Source organism: Neolamprologus multifasciatus, chromosome 22, assembly GCF_963576455.1.
Source record: "Neolamprologus multifasciatus chromosome 22, fNeoMul1.2, whole genome shotgun sequence".
Classification (NCBI taxonomy): domain Eukaryota; kingdom Metazoa; phylum Chordata; class Actinopteri; order Cichliformes; family Cichlidae; genus Neolamprologus; species Neolamprologus multifasciatus.
In genome coordinates this window covers 15979592-16001208 of record NC_140459.1, presented here as the reverse complement: position 1 = coordinate 16001208, position 21617 = coordinate 15979592, and the positions used below count along the sequence as shown (strand labels likewise).

At 41.0% G+C, this 21617-nt stretch overlaps 1 protein-coding gene and 1 long non-coding RNA gene across 2 annotated transcripts in view; one reads left to right on the top strand and one right to left on the bottom strand.

Annotated features, from left to right (window-relative positions):
* LOC146493198 (teashirt homolog 1-like) overlaps window positions 1-21617 on the bottom strand; it is a 76068-nt gene that overhangs the window by 26842 nt on the left and 27609 nt on the right. The window contains exon 2 of the mRNA XM_085148460.1: window positions 1652-2252. Within this exon, the coding sequence (XP_085004586.1) occupies window positions 1652-1691 (40 nt within the window). The 5' untranslated portion in view covers window positions 1692-2252. The remainder of the gene's footprint in view (window positions 1-1651; window positions 2253-21617) is intronic.
* Window positions 3246-20911, top strand: LOC146493199 (uncharacterized). Its single transcript, XR_014871921.1, has 2 exons — window positions 3246-3892; window positions 5503-20911. It is a non-coding gene; the product is annotated as an uncharacterized LOC146493199 (long non-coding RNA).

The window sequence follows — 21617 nt, the reverse complement described above, 5'->3', positions numbered from 1 at the left end:
GCAGAGGTATATAAACCGCCACTATTCATTTTCACCATGCAGGCTTGTTCTTCAAACACATTTCTCTCTATCATCACTAAAGCCTCGCGTCAATTAGAAATTACAGCCCCACCGAGTTCAAAGTCTTCCCGTCACAACCTTGATTAAGTCTGCTTAACCTCACATTTCCACTGCCTGCTTAACATTCTACAGCTGTTTTATTCGGCTTTGGTCATTACTGCATGAACTTCAAAGGCTCCTCTTTCCCCCGTCATTTGGAAATGCATGTCAATCACAGCCGTCTGTCGCAGGGACATCAAATGGAATCAGGCAAACATGCGACTCTCTCGCAGAGCAGCTCACGTCTGGTCAACTTAATGACAACACGTAGGCCGGACTGTCAAAAGTCAGGCTGTTAAAGTGGAATTTACTTCACTGATCTTTCCCTTTTCTCAAATGAAAACAGGACTTTTGACACGTCACAGTACACCTTCCTCTAAATTACATTAAGCTATGTTTATAGAGTGCGATTACAGTTTTCCATCTCATATTTAGGAAGCTAACAGCCTGCCAAAACTGGAAAAGTTAATTAGTAATTGTTAGTTTGATTATACTAAACTTGCATTTTTATATCACACTGAATCAATCAGATTCCTCTAATGACTTCCAGAACAACTTCTCCTCACTTTTCTATCCATGCGTAATATCAGATGCACTCAAGTTAAACAGCATTTCCTGTTTCTGCAGGATGAACACAGAGGTCAGGTCTGAAGTGACCATAGGAGTTCACCCTGTGATCTTGCTACGCCCCAGCACCCCTCCTCCCTTGTTCCCTCCCCCTTGGGGTATTAAACGCAAAGTATTTATCCCGCTTGAGAACTTTTCTTTCAATTTGTCTTTTCTTTGCTCCTCTGCGGGGGCCAAAAAGTTATCCTTTGAGGGAGTCCAGCTGCCGGGCGCATGCGTGTCTCTATGGTGAATGATTTACTGATGTTTATCAGGAATGAATAGATCAAAGGCAGTCGCATGACAGGCGATCAATCAAGCATCAAATCAAGGATGGCAATCCCAGAGCGGAACACAAGCTGAAAATACGCTACTTTCCCTTTCCCCTCTCTTTCTTTCTTTTTCTTTTCTTTCTTGTTTTTTTTTTTTTTTCTGACTCTAACGCATCAAGCACGTAAGCCTGTAAAAATGAGATAAGATGAGCTTTTGTTTGGAGAACTTGGATGCTGGCAACCTAGTGGAGGATCAGATTTAAAGCTTGAAACTAAAGTGCAGCTCAGCGCATTTGCTTCTAACGGGAAAAGTTGGCACTGAATAATGGCTGCTTAAACTAAGGACACGCTACCGTTCCCAATAGAGATCGGAGATTACGCTCTAGGTTATTTAAATAAACTTTATTTTGGGTTGAGTGTTGAAAACTGCGCAGATTAAACTTCACATTTGTTTTGTTTCACTCTGAGCTACAAGCCACGGACGTCTGGTCTTTGAGCGCTTATATCGTGTCCTGCATCAGGCCTTTGGAGCTACTGCGTGAACTTGTCCGGGGTAGACACATCTGTGCTGATCCCTGGCTTTGTATCCTACCCGGGGAGGGAGCGAAGTGTGCGTGCTGGAGCCTTTCTGATGTGGGGGGGTGGGAGTGTTCGGTTGCAGAGCCGGGGCTTACCTGCTGACCGCCGCGGTGCTTGCTGCTTTCTCCTCGGCATGCTGCTGCGAGACTTTCCGCTGGACTTTTCATGCAGAGATCAAAATAGCGGACGAGCTGGAGAGGAAACCGGCGCAAGGCGACGAAATCAGAGCCAGCAGCGGTTCATTGGGCTCTTCGGCTGGGGAGGATGCTGAAGAAATGTTTCTGAGATTTATTTTGGTCGTTGTTATTATCGGGCTGTCCGACGAGGAAAACGATGCGGATCGTTTAGAGAAGAAAAGAGAAAGAAAATCAAAAGGAAAAAATGGGGGCTCGTCCTTTAACTTCTGCCAGAAGAACTCATCGCAGGCTGGCGTGCTGAAAACTAGCAGAAAGCTCCGTGCGGATCTCAGTCTGTCGGGCAGGGATTATATGGGAGAGCTGCCTGAAGCCCGTCGCCTCGTTTCCATCAAAAATACGTTCGCCCCGCTGGCTGGACAATTTCATCCCCCGGTAAACAGCAAGAGTGAAGAAAACGGAGATCCGGCTCGTGCGTATTAACTCACACTCCGCGGTGAAGATGAGTCCAAAACTGTGATCTCTCCCTCCGTCCAGGTGCCACAGCTCCGGTCTCCTCCAGCTACAGGAGGAAATCAGGAGGGGAGAAAAAAGGAGAGGAAAGAGTGACACGTTAGGCGGGCTGGGTGTATGTCAATCAGTCAAGTGTGAGCGTGTGGAAACCCCGGAGCAATCAACTCACATCCCATCTCCCTGAAAGCACCCACTGGATAAAGAAACAGGCTACTCACATACGCTTACCGCCCGACTGTCAACACGGACACTTGACGAATTTGTCACAAAGTCATCACAGAAAAAAAAGATAGAAAGCGGGAAAAAAGCGAGCAGATTCCGGGTCTCAGCTGTTATTATTCCCTGATTATTTTATTTATTGTTATTATTTATTTTAAAGGCGCAAGGAGGAGCGTCCCCGGATATTTCTCCGCAGTGAAATGTGCGCACATTGGTGATGCGTGGTGCGTTCCGACAGCTCCCACTGATAGACAGACACATCCAGCTGCCTTTCCGGCCTCTCCTTTACTCCACCCCTCCACAAGCGTCACCCTGACAGTCAGAGCCCACCTGTCAATCTGCGGCTGTTAATTGTTCACTGGGACGGCTTTCATTTCAACGGCTTGCTGTCCCCAAGAAAGGTGCGTCCTGTTCCTGGACACACGAGGAGGCGATGTGCAACCTTGTTTCCAGACAATAGAAATGAGAGGTGCCCGGAAAAGTAAGAAAAGTGTGTGTGTGTGTATGTTTGTGTGAGAGAGATATTTGATGTAACAGTCACTGCTACACAAACGTACAGCCAAATAAAGTTTTAAGTGAAATGAGGACTCGGGGCACATCTTTTACCTACAGAAAATACATTTGTTGATTATTTTTTGAAGCACCAGGCAGATGTTATTGATCCTACATAATAAAGAAGATATTTGCCAGGCCAGGCTAACTGTTGGATTTGCAACTTCAAGCATCAAACACACAATAATTCAACTACAAACAGCTTGGAATCTGGAGGGTTTTTTTCTAATAATGTATAAGAATATAAATTTCTTTCAACGTTTTACTTGGAGAACAGGAAAAAAATATGTTTGCACTTGAGTTTTCAGCTAGATAAGATGCTGCTGCAGCATTTCCTTTGTCAGTTTTTGTTCTCAAAGTTTTGCAAAAACAAAACCAAAAAATGTGGATATTTTTGGTGACCTCTTTAGGGGGACAAAGAAGGTTGAAGATCGATTCGTTACACCTTTTTAAAGTGGGGCTTCTGGTGAGGGAAGGGGAGGGGCTCTGAATCCGCAAGAGGCTCCATTAATAGCCTACACTCCATCCTAACTATTATCCACCATAAAGTGTTTATAAAGAGCACACAATCTCGGCTAGTGTTATTTCTAATGAGGCATCATGGTATAGCCGACTGATGCGGCAAGCGCCGAGGAGCACGGTGAAGGAGAGGGGGAAAAGTCTGAAATTTGCTTTACACTGAGCCCGATAGAGGGTGCGGTGATAATCACAGCATAACTTGGATGCCATGAAATCTGGCACAGACTGTGTGCGCTCCGTCTGCAGCCAGGCGTCGGACTTATTATTCATCCAACTACACCGGCTTCAGTTCAGGCTGTAAAGCAGAGGGTTTGGACCGGATCAAGGAAGAAACTGGATTTAAAAAAAAAGCCAAAACAAATCTCCCAGCCGTTCCACTCCCGCTTTGACTAATTCCGGGTGAGTTTCCTAATTTATCCTTCAGGTAATTTGGCGTTTTCACAGTGACCGGGTAGTAAGTATGGATCACGAACAGCAGAGAAGTTTTCTGCTTCTCGACTGACGAGTTTATTTTGGAGCAAGCCTCCTATCTGTCTGCAGAACTCCTAATCTGCGCAGGGAACACGTCTGAGGTGGCTTATTATATGGTAAAAGAAATACCAAGTACCGCCCCAACATCTGTCTGTCCCTGCCTGGCTGCTGATTGATGGAACAGACTTACGTCACTAATATTTCCATCTCAGAGTCTGCGGACAGACAGGAGAGCTGCGTTTCTCCATCTTATGGTGCTTCTCATATAAAGCTAACACAGCTGTGGAATATAAATACACACACACACATTTCCGTTTATTTAGACTGATTAGTAGGTTTCATTTCCTACATTTTTGAACGTGAACACACATTTACTGGAAAACAAATGTAACGATTTAATATCTATTGTTTTGTAGTATATGTTATCCTCATTATAATAATTCTGATTGTTGCCATTAACTAACTAGTAAACATCTTACCTTTGCTTATTCTTATATATGTTTATGCTGCATTGCTGTGTTTTGTGATGAAGCTATTAATGCAGTAATATAGAGCCAGTTTGGCTGCATAGCCACCGCCACAAACTAATTCACTGCTAAAAAACACTAATAAGCATCAATACCAGTATAATGAAAAAAAAGTTTGATTAGTTTTACACTTTCAGATATATGCTGAACTTTAAAATGCTACAAAGAAGTCACGGAAATCTAATCTGAATTGAGTCAATAATGTTGAAATATTAAATAGAAAGAATGTAATAGTTTTTGTTTTTTTTTATATAGATTTTTTTATATAGATTAATTGACATTAACTTTTGATCTTTTGCATCTGTAAGAATTTTGCGGAGGGGCAGCAAAAGGCTTAGAGAGGAGACGGCCATGCAAGAGCTGATCTGAGGCCGGGGTGGGGACGTGTGGTTCAGGGAAAAGGGCAGAGAGCCATCTCAGCACTTAAAACATCCCTGCACATGCACTGAGACGCTGCAGTATTGTTTCTTATCCCATCTTTTTCTCTTATTCCCTCATCTTGTTAGAGGACGCGTATACGTTAGTGACCTTGGAACTGAATTTCAACAGCCTGTTGAAACACACACACACACACACACACACACACACACACACACACACACACACACACACACACACACACGTTTTAATAAATGTCCTTCTCCGTGTAACCTCTCACCTAACATATAGGGTGTTAGGTGTACAAGTGAAAGTCGGTGTCTTGCGATTTGGAGATTGTGATCCAAACTGCTCGCTATAGTAGATCCTCTAACTGTGATTCAGCCACTCGTGTCCATGTGTGCGAACGAGAATTGCCAAACACAGAAACAGTTGTTTCCCGCCTCCCACCCCCAACTTGTACACACAAAGCACCTTCCTCCACTTAACTACCGCTCACTGACAGCACGATGACATGTCACGCGTTTTCTGCATGGAGATAGCCTCTCAGAGCTGTGAGAACATTCATGCAGCCTCTGTGTATATCTACATAGTTTTTGCTTCCTTTTGTCTCCTTCCTTTTCCTCTTTCTAGGTCTGACATGATGATGCAAAGCAAAGCTGTTTATACAGTCTAGCGGATCACAATGCAAACAAGTCCTGCGGGTTGTCAAATCAGGTGAGGCACTTTGAAAACACCGATAGTCTCAGATGACCAAATAATGCCAAACGCAATTATTTTGCCGAGCAAATGCTGTTACTTTTAATAACGACTGTGTTGTTGCTCTAGCTGCAGTCATAAGTAATCTGTGAATTATATGCCGGACTGGCGTATACATAAAGAACACTGAGGAAAAAGTAGGAAATTATATGTGTATTTGTTTACTGTTTCCAGGTAGTGTAATGATCATTTTTAAATTCAGTTTATACTAATGATAAGAGAGCTCAACAGCAGGGCTCTGTTACTATTTAGACCTAGTTTTGGACGCCGTCTAATAAACTTTTGTAGAATCTAAAGTTGTTAAAAAAGTGAATAAATCCACTTACGCCTCGAGGTTTGTGCTTTCACATTTTGATCAAATTTGTGCACAGTACCCTCGTACTTGGCACTCAAACACACAACACAGTAAACATCCATTCATCCATCCATTGTCTTCCACTTATCCTTTTTTAGTTTCTTCCTCTTTTATTTTTTCCTTCAGTACTATTTCAACTCTCGTGCTCCATTTGTTGTCATCTTCGTCATCGTAGTCAGCATCTTAGAGAGCATTGTTGGGGGGAAAAAATCTAAATAAAATAAATAAATAAAAATACGTGTTTAGGCCACACACGGTTTGTTTACATTTTACTTTGGGGAGTGTGGGCAGTGTCAGTTTGTATTGAGGCTACGCAAACTGTGACGTTCTGTTAATTCTACCACTTTAATTTACAGTTTGTTTGATTTTTGTTTTAAATGGGAAACTTTTATACAAAATGTATAACTTTTATATATCTGAGAGATAAAAAAAAATGTAAATGTCTTTAGTACGTTAAGAAGGAATTGTTGTAATTTTTTCCCATTTGATGAATTACACAATGGACCACACCAACAGTTAGTTTAATAATAAGCTAAATGATAGTTAACACACCAGAACTATAAATGTATATCAGCGGATAAATTATTAATACTAAAATGGTTTTGAGACTAACATAATCTGCAGGATTGCTTTATTCACATTTTAGAAACATATCTGTTACCCTTGAAGGCATCCATTTGTGCTTTTATTCTGAAAAATCTATGCTTATCATTTCAGTTTAAGGATCTATTTTATGTAATCATGCTAATAGCGAAGATTATTGGAAAAAAAAATCCTGCTGGAAAAAAGCATGAATTTAATGCCTTCCTCTTAATATTTATAAATAATTAATGCGGCGTTGCATATTTTTGGCCTGTGGCTAACCGTTCAAGCTTTTTGCAGCCAAAGACCTCTGATGTCAAAAGGTTTGGGCTCTGCTGGCATACAAGTATGATAAGTGCACCGCAGACTTGCTGTTGGGGGTGTTGTTACCGTCTGCAGGGCACACTGCTGGACTCATAAACGCATTTATAGTGGACTGAAATAGGGTGTAATCTTTGCTTTTAGAATCGTTCAAATAAGTTAAGATTTCGAATGTTGAAAGCTCACGGCTTATGATAATACCTCTCCTCATAATCTCGAATAATCTTCAATCAATGAAGGGTCCTATCAGATTCCCGACAATCATTGACAGCCCGAATATAAGAATATATAATAAAAAATTAATAAAGAACAGGCTCTAACTTTGACACGAGATATATCTCCACATCTATCAGATAAGACTGCATAATTAAAATGCCAAGTGTGAGTATGGAGTGAAGGAGAGGGTTTTTTTTTTTTTTATATTTTTGATATAGAGATTTACTTTTTCCATGACTTGTTTAAAGTGAAGAGTTTAAAAAAATGTGTTGCTGTAGTTTTGACAATGCAATTAAAGGTTTGTAATCCCCACCTGGGCTTTTTTTTGGGATTCTGTCAGTTTGGACGAAGAACGTGGTGAAGTGCGGTGCAGCGGTGACAGATGCAAGTTTATTAAAGGATTGGAGTCTCGGAGGGATTCGAGGTGTTATTTTACAGCACGCAGAACCTGAACTGAGCCGCTTCAGCTTGTTTACATTAGCTGTGGCGGAAACAAAGTATGAGCAAAGTAAATGCAGAGCATCAGGATGCAATATGGTAGATCCCCCCGCCCAAAAAAAGGAAAAAAAACTATTTAAACACTACACACCACCACGGGTCAAACGTTACTCAGGCAAACGGTGTAAACGACGAGATTTCCCGCTTCCTCAAACAACCTTGCTAAAAATCCGTCCCAACTTGGCTGAATAAAGTGACATATTTCACGTTTCAAAATACCAGCCTCTCTGACACGCACATTCCTTCCCTCTCCTCCTCCCTTGCCTTTTGTTTTCCTTGACACGTGTGCGCCAATTAGCATTTTTCAGCCATTAAGGAGGAAAGAGAAGCAGCCAAATGTTTGTCTCTCCCAGCTCTTTTTCCGACAAGAGTTTTCGAATGTCAGTTAGGGAGGGGGGAGAAAAAAGAACATTCAGACAGAATGTGGAATATTATCCTCAGTGTTAACATTATCTTCTTCACATAACAATTACCAGTAGCTTTGTCTGGGAAACTGGTGTGACAACGCAACCAATTGGGTTTACGAGAGCAGTCGTCAGTCCACATTTAGAGCAATTTAAAATGATTTTCAGCGAGAGTACACAAGCAGTCGGGATCACTTTCATCTCCAGTGACGTCATGTAAACCTGTATAACATTTCGTTTTATGAATCTTTTTATATTTTGACTTCTGAGCACAATGAGCTCCTTTCAACCGCGTGCGGTAAAACCTAAAGCAGTCTGCAAGAACTACATCTTAATGCTAACTCGGGCAGTAAGACGATAGATAGATAGATAGAAATCGAGCCTTTTTGTCATCAGGTCCTCTCGTGTGTCAAATTAGGGCGTCCTAATCTTTTCCTTTTACTCTTGAATTTAAATCTGCGAATCTCATATTGCACACATCCCTCGCAGCGGGGCTTTCGGCTGCTAAAATCTGTCACCGCAGCTGGTGTGTCGTACATTAAGGGAGAAAATGCTCTTAAAAAGGTGCTTTTCTGACATTAACATGACTTGTGTGCATAGCGCCGGTCGATCTGTGTAGTTTGAGGCATATATTTATGAATAGGAACCTTTAATTAGGGCTTGTGTTTCCTCCCTAGTCACATTGAGGGATGGTCCTCGCCGACATTCATTAATGATAATCACCAAGAGCGATGGCATAGCTACAGGCCAAGTCTCAGGGGAGCCGACACTTGAAAAGAAGCATTAAATTACACAGAGGGACTCTTTAATTGCAAAAAGGAAAATATATAGCCATCATTGTTAAATATGATCTTTTGTAAGCCTTTACTGGTTCGAGGATTTGTCCCAGGGTTTTCTTATCCTCACATTCGTTTAAACGAATCTGGGGCCACAGTTTAGCCGTAATACGTCACAGAACCTTTGCGCATCGAGATTTTTGCCTCGGTTTTATGTATCGCAAACAAAGCACCAGCTGTAAATAAATCTACAGCAAAACCTGAAATCTTGGCAAACCTGCACGTGGAGACGTACAAATCTCAAAGATTATTAATGCAAAAACATCTACGTTGTGTTTTTGAAAGTGCCTGAAATTCTACATGCGCTTTCGCTACTTAAACGTGTCTGCGATTCAAGCGGAGCGTGTGAGCAGTGGAAACAGGCTGTCAGGGAGGCAAATAAAGGAGAAAAAGTGTTTCTGTTCCCAGATTCTGTCGTTTGGCAATAAAATGGTCTTGATATAAATAAATAAATAAAAGTTATGCATGAACACACACACACACGCATACTCATACACACCCAAACTCCTGACCTAATTGCTCAGTCTCATTCAACTAATTAATCACAGCTGACTTAACATGGTGACAAGGTTAGGTAGGTGACATTCTCCAAAAAATCCTGTCTTTCTGTCTCCTCTGTTGCTTTTTTCCTTTTTAGCCTTATTTATTAACCGTTTCACCCCTTCTCTCAGATTTTTTTTAAACAGGTCCATCTTTTTAAATTTTTTTTTGTCCTTTTCACTTCCATCCTTCTTTCCATCTTCCTGCCCTTTGTGTAGTTTTTGTCTCTTTCTGTCCTTCCTATCTCTGCAAAGGAGTAAATGGGAGAGCATAACTTGGCCCACATCTATTTTTACCTGTTATTGAAGGTGGATGTGTGGGGGGCCTTAGCAGAGGTGAGAGTGGGCATGCTCGGGAAAGAGGCGTGTGTGAGTGTGTGTTGGTGGTGGTGGGGGGTTAGGGGCGGGGTCACAATGCTCCATTAATCAAAAAGAATGACACTCATGTCGTCCGTGACAACCATCCTGCCACCCGTACGTCTCTTCCCCTCCTCCTCCATCCCACTCAAACAGGACAACTTTAGTGATGGGGAGGGCGAGAAAGAAGAAGTAGAAGAAGAAGAGAATGAGAGGGGGGGCCCGGGGTGGGCGAACTTTATTAATCAAGCATCTCAGATTAATTGTTATGAAGTGTCACCCATAAATTCTCCATTTGGATTTAATAATCTTGGAGGTAGACTTAACAATCTCTGTCGTGATTTGAGTTTTATTGAAGAGGCTGCAGAGAGAGAGAGAGGGGGAGAGACAGAGCGAGAGAGAGATGCAGTGACACAAATAGCTTCTCAGCGGACAGTCCCTCTCCGCGTGACAGTTATGAAATACAATTATCAGCAAGATCTGCTTAAGAATTCATCAACTGCACCCTGCCTTCCAAGGAGAGAAGGGGAAAAAATATCCTACATACAAAGCAAGTCTTAACTGATAAGTCTTCTCTTTTCCCTGCAGCCCTTAAACTATCATTTCAATTCCTCTGTCTCAGACATGTTAAGTCACTGTAAAGGTATGGTACGCGTGTGTCTTTGAAAGCTCCCCGAGCCTTATATAAAGCATAAATCATCAGGTAATCAGGGACTACGGTAAATGACACACCGCACGCAAACGCCACGATAGCGAGCATTTCGTTTGAAATGTACAACCCGTTGGTTTGCGTCAGGGTCAATATTAGCAGTTAATCTGTGCGTGCGGTGAAAACATACTGTCAGTGAATTGTACAACACACTGTCAGCTCTCAAAAGTAACGGAATCATAAAAAGGCAAATGATTTCAATCAGCTGTCGTCTAATTGCAGTCGCATCTTTTGAAACGGATGAAGAACGGCCACTATGTAGGTTGACAGTATGCATAAAATTAGCATAGCTTTGCATATTGCAATTCCATTAGTGGTAGTGTTATTGGAGGCTTGGGCTTTCCTTCTTATTGCACAGTGGCATTGTCTTAAAGGGACACGGGCAGGATGATAGTAAAAGATAAGAATCATTAGGACTCAAAGCGGAGCTAATTTCTACATCAAAGAGCAGAATCTCGCATGATAACGTCGTCCGATACGAGGAAGGTGTTTTATAAGAAAAGCGCTCCGACAAAAGACAGATCTGAGAAATGGAAAGGGGCTCTGTCTTTGCTCGGAATATTAATGGTAAGTCTTTCTGTGACCGTTTTTGGAAAATGCCGGTGAAGCTTGTTAAACATGTGCCTTTAACTACACTTTCCCCTGCGCGAGATATCGTCCTGATCAATGATGCCTCGCCCGTGTGAAAAATGACTATAGCTGGATTCACGGTAAATGTTTTAGCTATCAACACTCCTTCATGGCCAATCCCTCACTGACACTACATCCTGGCGGCAGCCTGGTTGAATCCAAGCCCGTCTTCTCCCATCAGTGATTGCAGTCGTCAGCCGGTGATGTGTGGCTCCTGAGCGATCGCGTCGCTCCTGGCTCATCGGTTTCGGTGAGTTGCGAGCGCTAATTCAGCGAGGTGGCGGAGAAATTTTCTAATAATTTTGTGACACTGGAGCACCGCAAGAGGCCAGACCACAGACAGTTTGTTTACACTCACTTCGATAATGTAATTAAGACCAGAGTAAAGCAACACAAATTACTACAACTAACATGTGAACTTTTTTTTAATTATATGAATTAAAGTCATAATCAGGGAGCATCAAACTCAATTAAGTGAGCTCGATTGCATGTCAGTCTCTTCCATCACTCATGTCAGTTTAAGTCTTTATTAAGCCAAGGAAAGCAGTTTGTTTAAAGCGATGCAAGGATTCTTGGGAAAAGAGCCAACATTTTGCTTCTTGGGCTTAGCAATCTGACAATTCACAGACTAGCCATATTGTTCTGCAGTGACGTACAGTGGCCGTGCATTAGTCACTGATATATGTGTAAATATACTGCTTGTTTAAAACTGCAGCTACTGTAGGCACAACCAGTGGGTATCATTAAGCATACCCAGCTCTTTAATGTGCATTTAACCCTAAAATAATGGAAATGCCACAAATGCACACCAAGAAAACAAATACAATGTGTCTTTTATACAATTAAATTATTGAATACAATTTTTCTGCATGCAAAACCTTAATGCTGTTCATGTCCATGCAGTTCATGCGTCTTCCACTCAAGCAGAAATTCCCAAACAGAGATGCTATTAGGGCTGGGCCATATCATACCGTTCACTGTAATACCGGTATAATGTTGGGCAACGGTAAGAAAATGAAATATCACGATAGAATATGGGTAAAACACGCATGCACGGTGCCTTTGTTTTCATACGCACATGGCGGAAAAAGCATGGCGGCGACGGAGAACGAGAAGGGCGAAAGTGGATCGTTGAATGAAACGGATGAACCAGGATTGGTTTGTAAAAATGCTGCAACTTCAGTGGTGTGGAACTGGTTTAGCTATCGTCCGTATGATACACAATAAAGCACTATTTTTGGTAGCGCATGCTACCGGGCCGTCGTTATTACCGTGTTTTTTGGAAAATACGGCACAGTTAAAATCAATCCTTTGATTTTTCTGAAAATCAACAGTGCCCCTTATAATCAGGGGTGCACATAAGTGGTCTGCAGGTGCATATTCCCTGTCAAAATAAAAGAGGCGCACCGAAGAAGGTGCAACGCGCATTTGCGTACATAAGATTTTCTGGAGGAGGACAGACATTTGTTTAGAACTCTTAAAGATGTAGAAGAAGCAAAATCCTTTAAGCAATTACTTTGGTGTTCCTCCACCTCCAAAGAAATGTCAGAAGGAGTCCGAACCACAAAAGAAGCGTGTATTCTCGGAAAAGTGGTTGCAGGACGTGAGCTGGCTTCAAACAAATGATGAACGCACAGAGATGTGTTGCAGAATATACCGTGAAAATCCCACTCTAGCGGACAACAACAGTGCCTTTTATATTGTATATGTACGGAAGCGCGTTGCAACTTCTTTTCTGGTGCCAGTCTTTTATTTTGACAGCGAATGCGTACCTCCGGACCACTTATGTGCACCCCTGCTTATAATCCCATGTTGCTTATGTATGAATTCTGGTTGTGTTTACTGACCTCGAAACTATTTTATGTGGTACAAGGCGCTCAAAAATGTTTTAGTACGACTTTGCTAACCCATATGGAAAAGAAACAGTAAAAACCTATATGATTCACTCATGAAAGTGGCCACTTTCTCATTACTTTCATATATTGTTTTAGTAAGTATCCAAAACATACAAGTTTCAGTATATAATTTTTCAAGGGATCTTATATCTGTTTTCACTCTTGTATGCTTTTCATACAAGTTTCACACAAGACAGATACAAACTTGATAAGATTTATATATATATATATATCTTTTCCATATGGGAAGCCACGAAGCCGCACCGCTTGATGGATTGTCGGAGCATTACGGCTATCGTAAGCAGGAGCCTCGCGGAGTGATACGTACTGTGCTTCAACATAATATTACCGTATTGTGTGTGTATAACCTCTGTGTATAACCTCCTTTTTTGCACCACGGACTGGATTATGTCCGACAATATTTTCACGGACCGGCATCTAAGGTGTTGCGGATAAATACAAAAAAATAAAACCAGTACCGGTACCAAAAAAAAGAAGATTTATTCATAAAACGGGAAAAGATCCAGGGAAACTGAGTTAATGATAAAAACAATAAATAAATAAAGATAAAAACTGATAAAAATCCTGAAAACCATAAATTTCACACCCGAGCCTCAACTCTCGCGGCCCGGTACCAAACGAATCACAGATCAGTACCGGTCCGTGGCCCGGGGGTTGGGGACAGCTGTTCTAAGATCTTGACTGACTGGTGCTTTGACTCATTGTGTGCTGGAGTATACTGTATACTGGTTTCACATGTGCTCGTGTGGTGTGACGTCGTACGTGCTGGCACTGGCACTTCATGCATGCAGTATGCAGGTCTCCCAAGACAAATAGCAGGATCCTGTGATGTTGGCATGGACCCAAACTTTATTAAATATATACATTAATATATTATATAATAATATATTTCTTTTCTGAGCAAAGCATAAACCTGGTTTATGTTATAGAAAAGGTGTGCGGCAATCCGTTTCACCATCTTTTCCTAAAACTGTAAAAACTGCAAATACAATCAAAGGCTTTGCTCTCTACCATTAGCATTTGTGTTTCTGATTAAAATAACAATGTCTGTGAATGCTTACTGAAGTACTCATGCAAATCCAAAACAGTGCTTTTCCCGTTTCACTACATGCTCTTTTTTTCTTTTGTTTTAACCCAAACCCCGAATTCCAGGTTGTTTTTGTGTACAAACTGTAAACCAAACCTCAGCTACTCCACTGCCAAAGGAAAAGGGCTGTCATCAGATCAGAAAATGCTTTGATGTGTGATTTGTTCTGTATTTTCTCTGTGTTTTCAACCATTTCCTCTTTGGTATGTTTACCAATCAGCCATTAAAGCGTTGAACTTTGTCACGTTTTGTGTTTTGCCCACAGTTTTTGAAATCATTTAATAAAACATGTTTATAGAATTGTTTTCTCCCACCTGGAAATCACTCATAAAATCGGATCGTGAGATACACAATAAAAAATAAAATAAAGGATCAAGTCTCCTCTTCTATGCCTGCTTTCTTCATTGCGTCTGCCCCGGTGGTCAAGGACACCCGTATCAGTGGACGCCAGGGTAGGCCCCATCCATCAGAGAGCAACGTGTAATGGAATCAACTGGTGACAATGATCATCAGCACTGCAAACAATGGCCCATAAACATCAACTGACAAGTGGTCAAATGTGAGAAAAGCGAGATGGGGGGGCTGGGCGAGTGTTTGAGGGTTTGTATATATGTGCGCACCCACACCCCTTTCAGACACAGACAAGGAGAGATGGAGAGGGACTGTAACATAAGCTGAGGCTACTGTAGAGTAGCAGAGAAATGGTGAGGAGGAGAATTCCCCCAGGGGATGATGTGGTGGACCAACCCACTACCTCTGAAAACAAGAGTCCCCCCTTGGGTGGGAGTTCAAACATTTCTCTACCTACTTCCTACTTTCTCTTTATTTTTCTTCTCTCTTCTTTAAGATTAGTTTTCCTGGGAGTTTTATCAGATTGCTTGCAGCGGCGAGGGTCAGGAGAAGAGAGATGGCTCTACTATACACGTTTTTCTGTTTTCTTTAATGACAATTCTCAAAAATACTTCCAGCCAAAGGCTTAAAAATCGCCTGTTCTTAATACGTGGCAAATCATTACTTTCCTTTCTCCCTCAGTCAGCGTTAAATAAAACCCAATTAGAGAGGCAGAGGATTTCAAAGAAAGCAGAATGATTTCTTTTTTTTTTTTACCCTATTCATCTTAAGTTTCCATCACAAAAAAAGTAGTTGCTTTTGTCAGACGGGGTGTTTCGTCACTCCTTTTTTTTTTTTGTCAGCTGGTTTCTCACTCTGTAATACACTCTCTCTTTCTCTCTCTCTCTCTCTCACACACACACACACACACACACACACACACCACTTTAATTAGCCACCATTTGTCTCAGCTTTCCCTCTTTTTCTCTGTTTATTCAAACGTCAGGAATGACACTGGCCAATTAACGCAGTATGAAATAGTTTAGCCCTCTGCAACACTTGGAACAGTACAAACCAAGTGAGATATTTGCACCGGGCTCAAGGACCGGTGCGCTGTGAGAGCTGAGGTGTAAGGAGGGGGATCGCTACAGTAGCATTTGGCAAAGACATTTTTGTTGTTTTTCCTTTTTATAATCTAGCAGGAGGGTCATTATTGTTTGTATAATTTTATTTCAGACTTTCAAAACAAAAGACGACTTTGTTATTGGCACAAAGTGTGTGCAAAGTTTGAAAGCATGGATCATTATTTCGTGTTTTGTCATTAGCGGCAGGCTAAATTGACCCTGAGATTGCCTCACTCTTCAAAAAACCCCAACAAAATCCTGAAATCTAGGGCAACAGCTGGATAATGGGTGCTGCAGTGATTTACTAATTGTCTTCCGGACTCAGATTAATAATTGACAAAGCTTTAGCTGAAGTGCACATCTAAGTAGTCTTTGTCGTGGACTTGTATCTTCAGAAAAAAAAAAAAAAGCACAAAAGGCAGCTGAGACGATATCATTACCGCTCTTTCCAAATTGAAACAGTCATCGAGAGCGTCTTTAAAATGTCTCCGGAAGCTTTCTTTTTCTTTTTTTTTGTCGAGTGCAAATGACATCTCGCTCATTTTGCTGTTGGCTACATGACTGATGTGTTGAATAAGACAGTCCGTTTTGATGCTTTTGAAGGATCCCGGTTTGAAGTATATGATTCTGAAGTGCCAGCATATGCTTAGCGAGATAAGTAATTTGACACACAGACATCACAGCCCGCAAATCTTTCGTCTGGCTGCCTTGAGTGTCCACGTCGGGCACTTTTTCAAGAACACTTTACAACTGTCACAACTGACTGTCACCGTGCAAACGACACACGCAAACGAACTCATTTTGAACACAGATTAAGACAGCTGTCATATCAAAAAAAAAAGATGTATAAATCCGAGCTAAAAATAACATTAATTTGATCTCTGGCGTTTTTTAAAAATTAATTTGCTATTTAGGAACCAAAGCTTCCTCCTTTTTAGCATCAGTTTGTTCATTAAAGTAATTAAATTAACTACTTATCCTCGGGATTGATGCTAGATATAAGGCGGCAGTCATTGAAAGCAACACAGCAATAACACAACCACTCAGAAAGTCTTCCCCTGCTGCTTTTCCTTTCTCCCTCTCTCTTTTAGAATAAGACACATTTGACAGAGTCACCTACCCTAACATAAATAGACAAACACTGAATACTACTAGACACAGCACATAGCATGCATACACACAAACACGTGCACATTCATGCACACGCCAGCCGGTGGGGTCAGAGCTGCAAACGGAGTGGCTGACATTGTGGCACATCTTTGGCAGCGTTGTGCAGGTGTCGTCTGCACACAGGCTTCTGAATAAATGGATTTGAAATGATTTACCGAGGGTATCTGCCACCTGAGCACAGTCACACACACCCATGCACGGCTCCCCACATATACACCTGCTGCTACACACACACAGCACAAACTTCTACCCTCTCTCACTGTTCATATGGAGACGCTGACGCAAAGGCGCAAACCAAAACCAAGAGGGGAAACGAGAGAAATCTGGCACAGCGGCATCCTTTTGTATCCTTACTCACTGAATATCTGAGGCGTGTGGATATGTTGAGATGCAGTTTGAATTCTTATTTAGTGATTTACACCCATTTGCTTTCAGATATGATGCAAACTATTGCTGAGGTCACACTGACAATAGCCAATCCCCCAACCACTTGCTCAACTAGCGCCATCAGCAAAATTAGCAGGTGAAACGCCCGCTTACATTCTAACAGGAAGAGACGCTCCTACAGAAGAAGCAGCGTGTAGGATGAATGGCTTAGGGCGAAACATCTGGATCACAGCAGCTGTTGTCACCTACAAACCGCTTGCAGTCACCCGGGAGAAAAGAACACCTCTTTGTTTTGGGGATAAAATGCAGTTCATGTAAGTTCATACATACACGGTGTGAACATCCTGTGGGCATGTAAAGTACTAAGCCTGTGCATGGCATAATGCAGTGGTTCCCAAACTTTTTTTGCTAGGCCCAAACACATCCTCCAACCACACACACCCATATTTTGCTCCATTGCGGTTTATTTTACGCCTCAAACATTTTGTAAACAATTAAGTAAATAAGTAAATACAAGTAATCTGCCATAATTTACAGGTAGTAAGAAAATAATCTACTAACTCTTTTACGCTACGTCCGCACCTACTCGGGTGTTTTTGAAAACGCAGCTGTTTCGTCCACACGTAAACGCACGCAACGTCAAAGGTATGTGCCTTTATTCACGTCACGCTGTGCACCACGTTGTTGTTTACATGAGATGAATTGCAGAATGGCAGATATTCAGATTAACAGTGACAGTATTTTGTCTCTATCTTCAGGTTTTACACGCACTCAGTTACTATTTAGAAAGGCAGAGACGTCACGGTGTAATTATTTTACGTGTAGTTGTTTTTTTCCTGTGTAATAATATTCAAAATTGCTATCAATACATTTCTTAAAAAATGCCTCTCTGTGCAAAATGGGTTTAAAAACATAAACAGCTGTGGGATACTGTTTGTCCATGATTTAGACAGGGGGTACAAATCGTGGCAGGATCAGCCTGATATTATTTGTATCCCACTGTAACTTTACTGTATAAAGAGCTAACATCTCCAACATGTCAGGAGTAGTTAGTCATTACAACAAGTGTTTGTGAACTAAAAATCAAGAATGTGGGATACTGTTTGTCTGTGATTTGAACAGCCCAGCGCTGCTCCTGACACAGGGAAAACCAATTCTGCAGGGAGACCTACCTTGGCACTTGTGCAGGTGAAGCCAAAGGGAAGATTTGCTTCACCATATTTTCTAGTCTTTGGCTTAGAATGAAGTTAGTTTGGAAACATATTCAGCTATGCTTCATCTCCTGCTTTGCGTTTGTGTGGGCACCCCGTCAAAAACCTGTCCATTATGCTAGCAGTGTCCAAGCGTCAAACCTTGCATTTAAAGACGAAAATCTTTGCGCTGCTGTATTCAGTCTATTCAGTATCCAGTCTATTCAATAAAAAATTAAATATAACAATCAAAATTATAATTCTCTACCCTGTGAAAATCAAAAAAATCTCTTTCCGATTGTGGATTACACATCTGTCATTTGGGGGTAAGCAACAATCCAACACTAACGCTTACGTGACACAGTATTTGGTCTGCTGTGTGGAGGTGAGTGAGATTTGAACTGTGTCCTTGACCATTAAATTATAGACCTACATGTATATATTCATATAATTATATTGTTTAAATTCTAAAAACGCAGCCTGTTTCTAATTCAGTGAATAAATAACGTGAATGAAAAGAGACAACATACCTTTGCAAGCCCAACCACTGGGCTAGCATCCCAAACAGCCTTTCATTACCATGTGTAGACCCAGTTTTCTCTGGTATAAAACTAATACAAAGGATGTCACATGTTAGAAAAAATGCAATTAGGTTATTTTAACATTTTGCTAAAACATTTTTTGACAATATGCAAAGAAAAGTCTGTCCAAGATATGTGAAAAATCATATCTCTATTTTCACATGAAACACGTGAGACATCTAGTAAGACATTAACCACATAGCAACAGTTAAGTGACTACTTTGTTTTTGTACAACCAGCCTCTGAAACATGAAAAAAAATGCTACAAGAACTATTGTGTGTCAGACAAACCAACAGGTGTAGTAGGGTGAAGCAGGCGGAGAATCCACCAAGTCTCTTTTCGGTTTGTTCCTTGCAGACGATACAAAGCAATGCTCTGTTGCAGGCACGCAGACGGTTAACATTCTAGATGTCCAGCTCTGATGGGAGACGCGTCCCCAACAGATGGGCAAAAAGAGTAAAGAGAAAAACAACAAAGTCAAGAGGGTAAAAACGGAGACATCAGAGAGATACATCATCATCCCACCTCTCTGACACTCTGTAGGGCTTGACCTTACCAGGCTGCTGGGTTGTCAGAGTGGCCTAATCAAGTAGTAGGCAGGGCCGCCAGACCTGCCCTGGTCGGAGAACACGCACAACCCTGACTTGATGAGTCCAGTCTGTGATACATGCGTGAGGGAGCGTTTAAAAGTGGCATTTTTACCTTTTTTCATTTTCACACAAACATCACAGCTGAGATGTAGGTCAAACAGCAACAGCATACACATCCAGAGTGACAGTAAAGTACTACAGAGTATTAAATACAATACTTGATGTGCCAGAGAGCCACTTGATAAATAAAGAGTTTTGCCTTTACACATTGTGTTATACTGTTTTTGCTACATTTCACTCCAACTGAGAAAAAGAACTGCAGGGCTGAGCGAAATCAAACTCTCTCTAACACAAAAGTGCATGCAGTCTTTTTTAACCCATAAGCCTTTATCTATCTATCCATATATATATATATATATATTAGGGGTGCAACGATACTCGTATCGATATTGAACCGTTCGATACAGTGCTTTCGGTTCGGTACGCATATGTATCGAACAATACAACATTTTTAATTTATTTTATCAACTTTCCTTCTGACGGTGCTGTCTGTGTTGAGCGTTCAGTGGATCTGCGCTCGACAGTGCAGCCTAGGCGGAGTAGTCGAACGCAGATTCACTGAGCGCAGGGCAAGCTAGCGAGACAGAAGTTAAGCTCTCCTTGCAACATGGCAAATTGAAACTCCCCCACCCTAATTCAGATCTGGCGTATGGAACTATTTTGGTTTTCATGTGACGTATGACCCTGAAGGTAAGCGCGTCATGGACAAAAGTAAGACAGTATGTCGGATGTGCCACACAATTACATTGGTGGGAACTAGTGTGTTAGCGCAGATAGCTCGTTAACGTGTTGGCCGTCCAGCCCCACGCATGGGGCGATCCGCGGTAGCTCGTTAACGGAGATTTGCCGTGTTGTGGCGTTAACGTCATTTCAACGAGATTAACGCTGACAGCACTAGTGGGAACACAACGAATATGACTGCACATTTACTCCGACATCATCCTAGTGCAAAGACAAGTGGAAGCAGACAAAAAACAACAAGCACGCATGCTACAAACTTTACCCGAGTCATTTAGACAGCCGTTAGCACATGATTCTCCTTATGGGGACCTGATATGTTTAATATGCTGCTGAGAATATAGCCCAGAAGAAGCGTATAGTATAGCTTTTATTTTGGAAAGAGCCATTTCTCTGTAATAAACTCTCTTTTCCAAAGATGAGTGATTTCTCGATCAGATATATTTTTTTTATTACTTTGTTATTTCAGCAACATTAAATTTAAAAACTGTACTTTTGAGTTAAAATATATATTTATAATTTTAATAAATGACAAATTAAAAAGGCATGAACATTTTTTTGTATCGAAAAAATATCGAACCGTGACACCAAAGTATCGAACCGAACCGAACCGTGAATTTTGTGTATCGTTGCACCCCTAATATATATATATATATACATATACATATACATATATATACATATATATATATATATATATACATATACATATACATATATATACATATATATATACATATACATATATATATATATATACACATATACATATATATATATATATATATACACACATATATATATATATATATATATATATGTCTACTCAGACAGTTATATCTTGATAATGGCAATGTATTTTACACAGACGCACATAACTTCAGATTTTTTTTAGACGGTGGAATTAATTCCATTGCTCCTCACAAAATCTAATTTAAAGGTGATGACTAAGAACATGAATATCATTAGAGGCGTATTAAAAAATATTATTGACCTTTCTGTGGCTGTGCGAGTGGACATCAAACGCAACTTTTTAACATCTCTCCCAAGCAGAGTGTTATTATCATATGCCGGTCTTAATAAATTATTTCTGTCACACTGTAAAATAAGTAAAAAAAAAAAATTAAGCACAACTCTACAGTTTTATGAGCCTGTAAAGGTGAAGGCCATGCATATTAAGTTTTTCATGCACCGTGAACTTTGGAGGTATGCTACAATAGGTTACATAATTAATTTCTGCAGGAAAGCTTGAGCCATATATTTCAACATTTTTTTCCCTTATGCTTAAAGGGTGATGCTGCCACAGACGGGGGATACTGTAAAACTGGGAGAATCACCGTGGTCGTCGTGTAACGAGGTTCAAAGTTC